General features: G+C 38.2%; 2 protein-coding genes and 1 long non-coding RNA gene across 4 annotated transcripts in view; 1 reads left to right on the plus strand and 2 right to left on the minus strand.

Moving 5' to 3' along the window:
• Dsg4 (desmoglein 4) overlaps nucleotides 1-371 on the minus strand; it is a 41219-nt gene extending 40848 nt beyond the window's left edge. The window contains 1 exon segment of the mRNA XM_090353610.1: nucleotides 349-371. Within this exon segment, the coding sequence (XP_090209736.1) occupies nucleotides 349-371 (23 nt within the window).
• Nucleotides 1-14493, plus strand: part of LOC150049790 (uncharacterized) — a 153430-nt gene that overhangs the window by 70685 nt on the left and 68252 nt on the right. The window lies entirely within an intron of this gene.
• Nucleotides 12160-14493, minus strand: part of Dsg1 (desmoglein 1) — a 31863-nt gene continuing 29529 nt past the window's right edge. For both annotated transcript variants that reach the window (XM_090353293.1, XM_090353292.1), the window contains one exon: nucleotides 12160-13933. In XM_090353293.1, coding sequence (XP_090209419.1) covers nucleotides 12845-13933 — 1089 coding nt within the window. In that variant the 3' untranslated portion in view covers nucleotides 12160-12844. The remainder of the gene's footprint in view (nucleotides 13934-14493) is intronic.

Genomic DNA, 14493 nt, shown 5'->3' on the forward strand with positions numbered 1-14493 from the left:
TTTTAAATGGAGAAAGACATAAAAGTTTGACTGTTAGTTGGTGAATATTTGTGATAATTTGACTATTAGTGATGTTCCTTGACTTGTGACTTAGTATATATCCATTCCTACAATCATACAACATGCAAAAAGATTAATTAATTAATTAATTAATTGACTCAGAAGCTTAATAAAACATGGTTGGCACCTCTTCATGGAAAGTGCCAGAGAAGGCACTAGGTACCAGAGAAGGCACTAGGAAGGTGCCAGGAAGGTGCTAGAGAAGGTCTCATTTTTTTTCCTGGAGCCATCAAACAAAAAGTAAAACAGAAAACTTTTGATCACAACAAGAATCACTGTAGGACTTACCACTCCATTGCTTTCCCCTCCATGCGTTGGCTTTAGCCAAAATCCAATGGTTCCCTGGCCACCTGTGGTTCATCTCCCAGGCCAGCCCCAGCGAATGATAGGTCCCCTTCCCCAAGCATCAAGGTATATGGGTCCACAAAATTTTTACCAGGCTAAAGACATTCAGAGACCAGAAAGGCGCCATAGTGATCCTTGGGGTAGGCAAGATCAACAACTGGATAGAGCATTGAATAGGGGTACAGGGGACCGCCAGAGATTTTATAGTGATTCACACTACTTGAAGAGAGAGAGAGACATGAAAAGGAATGGGAGCCAGAATTGGAAAGGCACAGACGCCGAGAGAGAAGCCAAGACAAGGACAGGGATAGAAAAGGCAGGGAAGAAGGGCACAAAGACAAAGAGAGGGCACAGTTATCTCATGGTGATAAAGGAATGACCAGCAGAGATGGTAGGAATATAGATAAGAAACCTGACAAGCCTATAAGTGAAGACCATGAAAAGGACAAAGAACGAGAAAAAAGTAAACACAGAGGAGAGAAGGACAGGGATAGAGAGCACAAAGACAGGGACCATGGTGAGCAAAGAGCAAAAGGTGAGGTGTGCAGGCTGCATCAAGAGCACCCTTCTGTAACTGTCATTTGTCCTATCTTTGTGAAATTGCCTGCTATGAGTGTGCTATCTTTTAAATTTTTACTGTTGGAAGTTTTCAGAATAATAAACGCTATGTGTTGGCGCAGAGTGCCCTGTACAGTGTTCATCATCCCCTCATACCACTAGCCCTAGTTATTGGAATTTAATATTTTTAAAAAGTTTTACATGGCTGTATATTCAAAGATTTGTTTTATTAATATGCAATAAGGACTTAGAAATTTTAGTTTCATCCCTTTATTGATAAAGATGGCTAATTGTGGAATATATTTACTGCTTTCAGGGAATGTGCTTTCTATGATGACCAATTTGAGAGTAAACACATGCGCTGTATATTTCTTTCAACCTTCACTATTCTTAAACTTTAGAGAACAAAAGGCTAAGCAGCTTCATAATCATACTATTCATTTAGTTGGGCAATTGTTGAGACTCAAAAGCCCATGTTCAATGCTTTAATCTGTATTCATTGAAGGCATTGACTACTATATACTACAGCTTTGTGATAGGCCATTATTTTCTTTTTTCTTCTTTGTTCTTCAGAAACTTGAATTCTTAAGCTTTTACATGATCTTGTGTTTTGCTATTCATTTTACTGTATAATGTAAATATTTTAAGGGATATTTTGATTCTAAATATGATAAAAGAATTTCTCACTTAAAAAAAAAAGAATCACTGTAGGACAACAGAGAATGAGATCCAGAAACCTACATGAACACAAATGCTCTAGTGGATTTATGGTTACTCACGGTGCTCAGTCAGAGCACACAATCAAACTAAGTGAATACAGAGAAGACAATGTTTGTCATACTGGTTTTCTTTCTGTAACCATTACAAAAGCAGGCCTAGAGGATCTATGACAGTGTGTCCCATCAAGAGTTTCCAATTTATTTGTAGCATACATAGCTAATTTCATCTGAAATATTGTCTGTCACCATGATAGTGATTCACAGGGTAAGTTAGAAAAGAGAAGATCGACAGGCAACAGAGAGAATCAGAAGATTTTCTAGACATAGTCCTCCATTTGTAACCCCTGATTTCAGTGGTACTCAGAATATGAATCTGTAAATGACAAGAACAGGCATAGTTATCAGTCAATTTTCTGTGGCTGTTACAAACTACTCAGGGGTGAGTCCGGCATAAGAAGAGATGCAGTACTTACCTTTATTTTCCTCAAACCTTTGGGCACTCAAAGTGCAAGGTCAGGAGACCCTATCCATTTCACCTCCGGTGAGAACTTGGTGTCTGCATCATGTAGCATCTGGAAGGGACATTGAGTTCTGGAAGAGAACAGTCACATTAGCATTCTGGAATGTGAACAAGACTCATCAGCCAGGATGGCTCTTGCATACAAGAACTAGCATACCTGCAAGGGCACTCTCCCCAGTGAATGACTTTTACTAGGCCTCAACACTTAGTGGTCTAACACCTCAGTACCCTCGCATAAGGATGTGATTTCTAGCCCACAAACCTTTGGGTGATGCATGCAAGCTATATCCAACTCAGAGGTAGCAGCTTCAAAAGGTCTTGTGATAACTAAGGAGTAATTGGTGGAAACCTCATTTTTTTATTTGCACTTAACTTCCTGTGAGAGTTATGAGCATGGTTTTAGGGTACAATCCCTGAAGACAAAGCTTGCTTATAGGTAGAAGGTTGAGCAGATAAAGAATAGTTCCTATGTTTCTCCTGAGGCATTCTAGTCACTGTGTAAAGTGTGCAAACCACCAACACCTAGAAATACCACAGAGATGAAATAATTCAATCTCTCTTTTTTGCTTTGTTGCAGATATAATGAGGAGAGGCCAAAGATAGGGCATGGGTTCTATGTCTTTTTTCATAATTAATTTATAATATAAATGCAAAGCTATTTTTCAGTATTATATGCAGAAAGGCAAAACTTGATGGCTGAATATATATACATATATATATATATTTAGAACTTGTCCATATTTAAACATTTACTATACTGATGAATTTAGTAGTTATTTTTAGTGACAAAAGGGTTAGTAAATTTCTAGTCAGTTTTAGAAAGTTTTTAGTACTTACTTTCTATGTCAAAGCAGGGATTTCAATCTTCAGGTATTTATTGTTCTTATGCTATACTACAGTAATATTGTGTATACTAGAGCATTTTCATTTTGCATAATACACTCTGATTTGTTCTGTGAATATCTGTTCTATGAATACAGAACTTTGGCACTTGTATTTTTTCAAAGTACTGTCAAAGATGCCAGCTAATTTAATAGGTGCCAGTAGATAGTCTCTGAAAAAATAAATATGATCTATACACACACTTCTATTTTAGACGTCATACTAGGGCTGTGAAGGTTGCCATCAAATCAACATGGCACAGGGTTACTAGTTGGTATTATTTTTGTAGTTAAGGGTAGCTCCTTTTCTTGAAAGCAGGTTTTGAGCAAAAGACATTTTAAAGTATATTATAACTCAAAGTTGTGTTTGTTGAATGTAGCACAGGAGATTCTAGAACAGGCACAAAGCAAGAGAGTTTTCATTAGCTTGGTCCTGGGAGCTGCATAGAAGGTAAACAGATTTGTCTTAGTTTTGACCCTGAGTGGTTGCTGGGATGGTTCATATGCATCACTGAGGATAAACATCCTGTCCCCTCATTAATTAAAGTCAATTAAGTTACGGCAACAGAGGTCCAGCCACCAGGTTATTTAGTGGCTGTTAGAAATCCTGGAGATTAAATGTCAGTTTCCTGAAGTTATGTTAATGCCACAAAGATGATGTTAGTTTATGCCCTAAGATCATCCTTAACCCTACAGAATCAACCCTTGTTGATTCTGTCTGAGATTTCATATTATTGGTGTGAGATTTATTCCAAATACACAGAGACAGAGCAATTTGGCTTCCAGCTCTGTATTAATTAAAGTGTACTACTAACATATTTATTACATGCTTGCTCATACTTACTCTGGAAAATGCCAGCCTCTTGATGTGTATGACAGTAGTACCTAGACCACAGTGTGCTAATTAGTTAGATGTCACAATGACTAATTTGGTGACACAGACAGTGGGCCCTCTTGGGTAAATCCATAGAGTTCACTTTGATGCTGTTAGTTATGCACCTGCACTACTCAGGTGTAGAATCTGGGCAGCTCAGGTTGCTTCAGGAAGAAATCTATGAATAAGAAGGTCAAAAAGAAGGGAATTCCCCCTCATCCACCACCCCAAACATATATTTTGGGGGCCAGATGTAGAACGTGCAAGCTTCTTGTTCCTAGGTTTAGTGAAATCAGAATCTCTAGGAATAGACTAAGAATTATTCATTTTGAACATCTCTAGTTCATTTGTGAGGCTACTAGTTGAAGTTAAGAACTAGGATATGGAAATAAGAGCTTTATCTTATGTGATTATTGTTCTTAATGTACTATGTTATTTCTCTTCTCCTGCTGCCTTTTGGTTAATCTCATATTGTTCCTGTATCTGACTTTGTTACCTGGTATATTGCATATTTTTATTTGTTTATTTGAAATAGGAAAGGAAAGGGACTAAACAAGATGATTGGGAGGAGGAGGGGGAGGGGAATGGGAACAAAAACTATGAGAAGGGGTATCAATGTGCGTGAAGTAATGCACCTACTATTTGGAGAATGTAACCCTCTATACATTACCCGGCAATAAAAAATGAACTACAGAATCAGGGAAGTTAAGCATTTTTATTACAGGCCAGGGGGAGATTGCACCAGGTAAATGAAAATTTTTCTCCTCCTCCTCCTCCTCCTCCTCCTCCTCCTCCTCCTCCTCCTCCTCCTCCTCCTCCTCCTCCTCCTCCTCCTCCTCCCCCTCCCCCTCCTCTCCTTTCCCTTTCCTTTCCCCTTCCCCTTCCCCCCCTCCTCCTCCTCGTACTTGTTAGAGTGGTATTCTACCACTTGAGCCACACCCACAGCCTTGCTTTTTGATGGTTATTTTGGAGATAGATTCTAGTGCTTTTTTCTGCTTGGGCTGGTTTTCAACTATATCCTCTGGATCTCAGCCTCCTAGGATTACAGGCATAAGCTACTGGCATTAAGTTACGATATTTTTCTAATATGAATTAGTCTCTATTCAGGAAAGAGATATGATACTGGTCATTTTGATTTTATGTAATATATTTACTTCATTTTTGCTATTCCTCCATATAATGCTAATGTCTTTATTTTTAAAAAAAACTTACAAATATGCATGGATTCATTGTAGAAAGTGAGGGTAGCATGTTTAGAAGACTGGCCTGCATTTTTCTCTCCCCTGCAAATCCATGGTGTGATAACTATTTTCTGATGCTTTTATGGTTTTCCTTACGTCCAGAGATTCTTAAGGATTGTGTCTCTACTCTTGTCATAGTTCTTTTAGGTCCAAGAAGTTCCACTGTCCTTCACTGTAAGCACACAGCAACTTCACCAACTTTTGGGAGCTCCTTTCTATTGCTACCATGACCTTTGTTAAATGGGGAAAGTTATATTCTTTTACCCAATTTTAGAGAGTTTTCTTGAGTCTAGTTTTACAGTGTTAGGAAAACTATTGACACATATTTGAAAATAAACTACTTTTCCTCTGTAACCCCTAGTTGTAATGTGGTACTAGGTCTAATTTTTTTCTGTGTGGGTCATGGGGCTTGAACTCTGGGCCTGGGTGCTGTCCCTGAGCTCTTCAGCTCAAGGCTACTGACCTACCCCTGGAGCCACAGCCTGACTACCTGTTTTCTAATGATTAATTGGAGATAAGAGTTTCTCAGTCTTTTGTGCCTGGGCTGGCTTTGAACCGTGATCTTCAGATCTCAGCCTCCTGAGTAGCTAGGATTACAGGCATGAGCCATCTGGCATCACATAGGTCTAAATTTTTTTTACAAATCTCACCTTGTCTTGAAACATACATTGAACAGTTGGACAAGACACATTTAACAAAATCAAATCATCTCTGTGTGCATTCAAGGAAGTGGGAAGTAGCATACCTAACAGCAATTCAGAATAAGAAGCTCTATTTAAAAAGTAAAAATTGGATAAGCACCATCGAGTGATCCTTGGATGGAGATCTCAAGACTGAATGCAAGAATGAGTTTTAGGAGAACTTCAGTAATGAAGAGACTACATGTATTCATGTATCTAACAAATAAATATTGTGCTTCTGCCTACTTCTGACCCTGTGTATCACACACTGACTCAAACTTTGTTATTTGATTGCTTGCATGTACAATTGATGGCCATATATGATTTGCTTTTGAAAGTAAACAAGGAGCAAGAACCTGTCTGACACCCAGAGAATTAACATAATGTCATCAGCAATGAGCTGATAAGAGCTCATTGCTCTTATTATGTTTACCAAGAACAGAAGCAAAATGAACAGCCTTTATTTCTAGCAATCAACAGACATCTGAACATTTATCTATTCAGGTCATTCCTAAGTTTGTAACAGTAAAGCCAAGTCATGTAATAAGGAGAATAATTATATCTATAAACACTATATAAAGGGTAAACATCTAATTAATGTAGATAATAAAACCATGAAGGTACATAGTAATGACAAGGGAGGCCTAAAAACTTTCCTGATTTACACAATCTGACTTTATTACCCAATTTACCTGTATATTGGCTTATGAACCATTCTTTTTTTTATTGTTTTGTTTGTTTTGGTAGTAGGGGGGGTTGAATTCATGCTCTTAAGCTTATTTTATAAGGGTCATTAGTACTTGAGCCTTTTTAGTACTTTCAGCCTTATTTTTTTTCTAATTGTTCTTTTAAGATAGAGATTCACATTTTATTTCTTTTGTCGGTGATAGGGCTTGAGCCCAGGACCTTGGTGCTATCTCTGAGCTTTTTGTGCTCAAGGCTAGGACTCTATCACTTTCAGCCAAAGCTCCACTTTTGGTTTTTGTGTGGTTAATTTGAGATAAGAGTATTATGGGGACTTTTCTGTCTTAGCTGGCTTTCAACCTTAATCCTCAGATCTCAGCCTCTTGAGTAGCTAGGATTATAGGTGTGAGCCACTAGCTCCTGGCTCACATTTCTTGACTGGACTGGTGTGCAATCCTTCTTTTATGATTTTCTTGGAGCTGGGGTGACAGGTACATACCACTATGTTGGACTATTGATTGAGATGTGATCTTATTAACTTTTTTTTCCTAGGCTGGCTTCAAATCAAGATCCCCTCAATTTCAATGTTTCAGATAGTAGAAGGGGCTCGAGTCACTAGACCTAATAGCTTAAAGCTCATTCTTACAAGGGGATGTTCAAGAAGATCCTGTCAATCAAAATTCTGAGGTATCTCCAAATATATTTCACCAGAGTGCTACAGGGCACACTGACGAATCACAGACTTGATGGGCCTTCCCCACATTTTGTTCGTCTGCCCTCATTTCCACACTTTTGCTGACATGACTTTTCCCATCTGTGCAATAGACTCCATGGGTGACACTCTCTAGTGACAGCCTGACCTGGTGTCAGTTGGTGTGTACAAATACACTGTCTCTGTGTTTGGATGACTTCATCCTGCAGTTAGTCACCACACACTGACTCACATTATATTTTTGGGAGGATTGACTTCCATTTGCCCGTGGTTGTAACTGTTTTGGTAGTTTAGCACCTATTCACTGCTTTCTATTTTTTATTTCTGTCACCACTTTTTAGTTGTGGTTACTTACAAAATTGCCCTCAAATCCTGTCTTGGACTTTGCTTCTGGATGAACTGAGTCTAAGACAGAGATCAAAATGAGTGGAGTAGCTGGGGTCTGTAATTAATCAAGCAGAAATGAGTATATACCCAAAAAAGGTATTTGTGTGTGTGTGTGTGTGTGTGTGTGTGTGTGTGTGTGTGTGTGTGTGTGTGTGTGTGTGTGTGAAGTTACATTTTGGTCAAAAGGATGTAAACTTTGGTAAAAATGAGAACCTGATACTCTGAAGAGTTCAAGGAAGATTTTTGTACAAGAGGTTTCAGAAGAAGGGTGAGACTAGGAAACAGGTACTTCGGGTTGTGCAGCATTTTCCCACTGCTGCAGTCCCATTGGGAAGAGTATGTCTGTTAATCAGCAAGAATGAGGTTTATCAGAACTCAGTCACCAAGTTCATGACTGGAATCTGGCTTTGCTTTCAAATTACTTCATTAGCCTGTATTCTCCGTCTGTGTTTATTCTATTCATCCTTGAGTTTGGTGGACAATTTGTAATGAATTTGAAATTTCAAATTTCTACTCTTTTTATATCCAGGTTTGTTTTCCATGCTACTGTACTGGCCTGTCTCTAAGACTGTTTTTTCTTACATGTTTTCCTATTAAGCTGTGTGGTCCAATAACTTGCAGGACTACTGTCTCTTTCTAGTTTGTCTCCTTGGTTCTGTGATTTCCTTTTATGAACACCAACTCTGTAGGTAGAGTGATATTTTAAAAATACAAATCTGAGCTGAGCATGGTTCATCCTAAACTCTCAGGGGAGTATACCACTGTCAGTGTGAGTCAGAGTCTTACATTGGCTGCAAAGCCATGGATCTCATCCTGTCTTAACCTCCACACCTCATCTTCTCCTTCCTTTCCTCTCTCTAGACCTGCCTGTGTCTATATTCTTCCTGATTACCCTCCTGTCAGAATTGTTATATACCTATGAAGCCACATGACTATCTTAATGACGAATGGATATGATTTTATAGGCAAACAGGGAGTCATTTTAAAAGAAATAAAATAATAATAAGATAAACTATGAAAAAGAAAAGTACAAGTATGAAGTCAACAAAAACAACATAAAATGCTCAGAGCATCAAATCAAAAATTAAAATGTGAGCTTTAAAAATTCTCATTAACTGAGGCTAGCCCTCTGGTTATGGATATGATATAGTGTCACTGGGAAGTACTTTGCACAGTAGGCTTAATAGGCCTCTAGGGGAACAAAAGGAAGCAAGAAAAGGAAGAAGAGAAATAGATTTTGTTATTTTGTAAATAATTACCTCCCCAAATATGAAATGAAATAATAACTAGATTTGATGATTTCTAATTATTTCTTATATCATAAAACCTTCCCCATCATGTAATTCAGCAAAGATAAGAGATGCATATCAATTATTTTATTGCTGTAAACACAATGCTTTAGAAATTACAAACTGTCCTGAAGAAGCCAACAGAGGATGAAGTAAGGAACTAGCTACCCAAATAATCCAACAACTTTTATATGGAAACCTGAAGGAAAGCAACTTGTTTTAAACACCAGCAAAGATGAATAGAAGAGGAATGAAGCTTAGGAATTAGCAAAAGAAAAATAAGTTAATTTCAGTACAATATAACTTTCACTAGAAGGGAATGTATACAATTAGACAATAAGTTACTCATCATTTGAAAAACCTTTCATAGATGATTAATTGACCCATCTAGACTTTGTTCTAAATGAACTGAATCATCTTGAACTAGACGTCAGATTCCATCTCATTCATGCAAAGGATCCACCATGGAGTGGTGTATTCTAAAATGGGAGGTAAATTTTCAAAATATCAGAAATTCTTGCCTTCCCTTCATAATTAGGTTATAACTTTTTAAATAAGGTTGGGATAATGGGATAAGTATTTTTTAAAGTTTGGTTGCGATCTAAATAGCCATGATTAATTTTGCCATGGATTATAACATCTTTAAATATTCTACTAACGTCAGAGGGTGTTACATATACATTACCTTGGCTAACAATAAAATCTTTATGTGAATTTCAGAGATAAGTTGTGTAGTTAGAAACATTCCCTAAATGTAGTAATAAAACTTTTTGAAGAGTTGCAATTAAAATTCTGTCAGAACATCACAAGGAACCAAAATTATGATGCTAAGATCCCGATACTTAAATGTACACCAGGTTTCCAGATGATAGAATATAAATAAACCTAAAAATACATTTTCTGTAAAATTTTCAGTGCTAATAAAGATAAGGCAGGCCATATGTGTACAACTGCATACTACATAGCAGTATATTTGCAATTCAATGTCAAAATTAGCTTAAGATGACATTTTTAGCAATAGTAAATGACAAAGAATTTATGATAAATGATATATTTGCCACATGACAACCTCTTTAAAAGTCAGTGGTGCATAAATATTATGATTTATCCCAACCATATATGTAAAACACTAAATTACTATCTATTTCTCTAAGAGCAAGTTGATGTGGGAAGCAGCTTGAAATATGGATCCAAATTGTTGCTATTGACTTCTGAAAAGACTTCCATATTCTTCAAATATAACTAAATAAGGGAATTTAATATGTAAATTGTAATAAAGCATGTGAAGATAATAATGAAATTTTTCCTAGGGACTGTTCATTGAAAACAATGAAAATGCCCTTGAGTAGTATCATAAAAGGGTTATTATAGAGATTAGTACTAAAGAAGACATAATTGTGCAATTCTGGAAAAAGTACTTTGATTTAAAGATATTTTCTTAGAAAGATATATTGTTAAAAATATTACTTAGTTGCTTGGAGTTTGGCCTAGTGGTAGAATGCTTGCCTAGTATGCACAAAGTCCCAGATTTGATTCCTCAGTACCACGTACATAAAAAAAAGCTCGAAGTAGTGCTGTGGCTCAAGAGGTAGAGCTCTAGCCTTGAGAAAACCCAAGGACAGTGTTCAGGCCCTGAGCCTAAGCCCAGGACTGGCAAATAAAATATCACTTAAAATTGTTTTCTGCATATAACTAATTGATATTAAGTTATTAAAATAATCTGTTGTTTATTAGACTGCCCAAAAATGTTTCTAGAAGGTATCAGATATCTTAAGAAAATATTTACTAAGACAAGTAACCTTCCTTTGGGCAGATACAATTCATTTTAATTAATTGATTACTTAATATAATTAACTAACAATGATTTCTATTCCTTCAACTATTGGAACCAAGTGTACTAAAGTACATTTCAATAAATACCCTATGATCTTCTAATAAAATTACATATCTTTTAGATAACCAAAAGGAATTAAAAAAAAGATTCCCTTGGAATGGCCTTATTATACTTTCTGTGTTTTGGCATGCTATGGGTTATCAAAATTTTAAATAGTCTACAGAGTTAAAATTAGATGCATACGGTAACATCTAAAATGCGAACTTTATCTGCTGTTATGTAGAGGAAAACACCTCTTGGTAAAATAATTCCTCTAGGCACTTTTTACCATGTGCTACAATTCAATAGACTTCTTTGCTCTTGTTACCTCTTGGGAAATTCAGGTATTCAGGAGAAAATCTTTACTAATGGTGTATAATGTACAATCTCAGGGGAAATGAGTTTTTTGCTTTTCATTTTCATTCCACTGAGCTTATTAACACTAAATTTTTAAGTAAGAATAAAAATCCTTTCCATGCAATAATGATACCCATCTTTTAGAATGCTTGTCTCTTTCTAGAGAATTTTATTTAGGTAGCACTTACATAGCAAATAGACAAAAAAATAAACCAAAAATAGCATATCATTAAAATCTGAAGCTAGAAAAATACACTATAGTATTTCCAAACTGTCTACATATCAGGCATTTTAAAAACCAGGAGTGTATAGACAGATTAAATAAGGAATTTAAACTTTTTGCTGTTGAAAATATTGAGAATGAGATAGTCTAAAAAGAAAAATGGGTTTGCTTAGTACTATTTCATTCTTGGCACTGCAGCAACCATTGTCTTTGTTAAAGATTCCTGGATGATCACTTTAAAATATCAGCAGAGGATTGTTAAAGAAAAGTACTAAACTCAGTTGCAAGTAAGAACTAGAAGAGCATTACTTTATTGAAAAGTTCTTCTCCAGTTTTCCCCTTTGAAAAGAGTTTATATGTTCTAAAAACATGCTGGTAGAGCCCCTTAAAAAGTTCCCTAAAGCTTAACCACATTGTAAGGTCAGCTTACATAAACCATTTTAACTTCAGAGTATGTAATAAAGAGCTGAATATGAGCGAACAGCACAATCTGAAAATACAAAATGCATTGCCCATCCAGAAACTTGGAAAAGTCATTTACCACTGGGGCAATAGCCAGGTCAGGTGCTTTAGGCTAGGACACAAACTTGGCCAATGTTACTAATGACATGTAAGCACAGTGATAAAGAGGAAGGTGAGTGTGATATCTCAGACCCTAACCAGTAGGCAATATTTATTCAAGATCACACCTACCAGGAAACACAGCCTGGCATGTGAGATGTCCTTGACTCCACAGGAGACTGAATGGAGGCCCCAACCGGCTCAGACTGCCTATTTCCCCTGAGCTAATTGTGTCCTGTTGCCATTCTCTTTGTGGTTTTGCTCGTAGGACACATTTTGTAATTGGAATAATTGTTTTGTCTGGTTCATTTAAGATATAGTAAAGGTTGGACTGATTGTGGATTTGACTGTGGAGTCAGAACTGTGTAGCAGCTAACCCTGATATCTGTGCTTGGGTTTGTATTTACATTACTTGAGAAATTGATGGGGGGGAATTCAGATTTCTCCACCTACATGGGTAGGTATTTAATTTAATGCCTAAGATACATGGCAATTCAGTACACAGCGAGGAGAATTATGGCAATTGCCATCTTAACACCAGTGCATTTACATGACCACATTTTATTTGTTGACATGCTGGATCAGTCTATAGGCCACACAGAGGGAAAGGAGGCCTAACTGGTCACATGAGCACAGAGAAGACTGTGACCGAAGTTTTAATTTACTGGCTTGTTTCTTTTCATTCATACTAACACAAAACAAAGTTTACAAATGCTAAGGAGATGGCACCTCCCGTGGCCAAGTTTCTATGCATGGTTCCCACTATGGCTTCAGCTTGCTCTACTATTTTCTTGGCACCTCAGTGTACGCTAGATGTTGCGGTGTTAGATTTGGGAGGTGGAGTTTGAAGCCAAATTCAACAAGCACGCTGGGTTCCCTGCTACTTAGTGTATTGTACTGTGCTGTACTTGGTGATTCGACTCCGAGCCATGCTGGGGGAGGCAGATCCCACTGTCTGGCTAAAATGATGGTCAGAGGAACTCCTCAAATGGCCAATGGTGGCTGTGCCCCCCATGCTGCTGCTCAGGCCCCCACCCCCACCCATGCTGCTCAGTGCCATGCCACCACCACTTACCCCAGCTCCACTCAATCCCCCACCACTGGCACCCAGGCTGGTGCTCACCAGGCCACTGGTACACAGGTTTCCACCTCCACTCATCCCAGCTGTGCCACTAATTCCACTTATGCCAGCCCCAGACACAACCCTCTCTGTCACTATCACGTTGTGGGCATTTGACAACTCAGGATGCATACTTAGACTGCCCATCATGCCAGAAGTTGGTTGAATGACTCTTTCTGTCACTACCACATTTGAAGATTCTCTGGGATTAGGGATAGTCAAAGAGGTGGGTAGACTTGAACCTGGTGCTATGACCCTTTCTGTCACTATCACATTGGATCCATCTCTCAAGTCAGGCATATCTAAAATTCCATGCAAATCAGTGCCAGAGATGGGGCCTACCACTCTCTCCGTCACCACCACATTCGATGCATGCCGGTTATCATGAAGGTGGACAGAGGGCTTCAGAGTGCCCGAGGTGGTGTAAGACTCAGTCACAGTGACATTGCCATAGCTCAGTGGGTCAGGAATAGGTGTAGGATGCTGTACACCAGGGCCCCCGGAGTAAGTGCTCTCAGAAATTACAGTGGTTGTACCATAATGTGGGGAGATGGGTGGGTGTCCAGGAGCAATGGGCTCTGTTTGCTGAGGGAAAATAGGTTCAGTGTTCTGAGGTGGCCAAGAAGGGTCAGGGTCTGGATAGGATTCAATTTCTTTCCCCAAGCTGATATCTGCCAACTTCTTAAATTTAGGTCCCAGTGTATCCAGGAAGTTCTCATCCAAGTCTTCTCCAATGAAGCTACAGCAACCCACAGAGCCAGCTGGGGACCCTACACCTTCAATGTCATAGATCAGCAAACAGTCATTGGATGGGCGGGCTTCATCTTCATCTGCATAAGCGTATGCTTTCTAAATTTGAAGAGGAAAGAGAAAAGGAAGTGAGGAATAATATGAAGGAACAATAGAACACTCTGAGAGTATTTTTTCTAATATTGTCAATGAGAACTATAGAAAACATAATTCTAATGTCTACTGGAGATACTTAAAGAATCATTATACAATTGCTAGAAAGAATTTGGTTAGAGGAGCAGGACACAGTGTCTCCTGTAATCCTAGCTACTCAGGAGGCTGAGATCTGAGGATCAAAGTTCAAAGCCAGCCCTGGCACAACAGGACTTGAGACTCCTATCTCCATTAATCTCAGCAGGAAGTAGGGCTTGGCCCAAGGGTAGGGTGGTAGCCTTGCTCTGGAGAGCTCAGGTATAGCACACAGGCCGAGTTCAAGCCCCATGACCCACAAAAAAAACTGGTTAGAAGTTATCTTCACTATAATTCCAATAACATGTTTCACTGTTTGAAAGTTACTTAGATGGGCTTGTTTAAAACACTATACATTGGGGCCGGGAGTTTGGCCTAGTGGTAGAGTTCTTGCCTAGCATGCACGAAGACCCAGGTTGATTCCTCATATA

The sequence above is a fragment of the Megascapheus bottae genome, chromosome 19, assembly GCF_031878675.1.
Source record: "Megascapheus bottae isolate mThoBot1 chromosome 19, mThoBot2.hap1, whole genome shotgun sequence".
Taxonomy (NCBI): domain Eukaryota; kingdom Metazoa; phylum Chordata; class Mammalia; order Rodentia; family Geomyidae; genus Megascapheus; species Megascapheus bottae.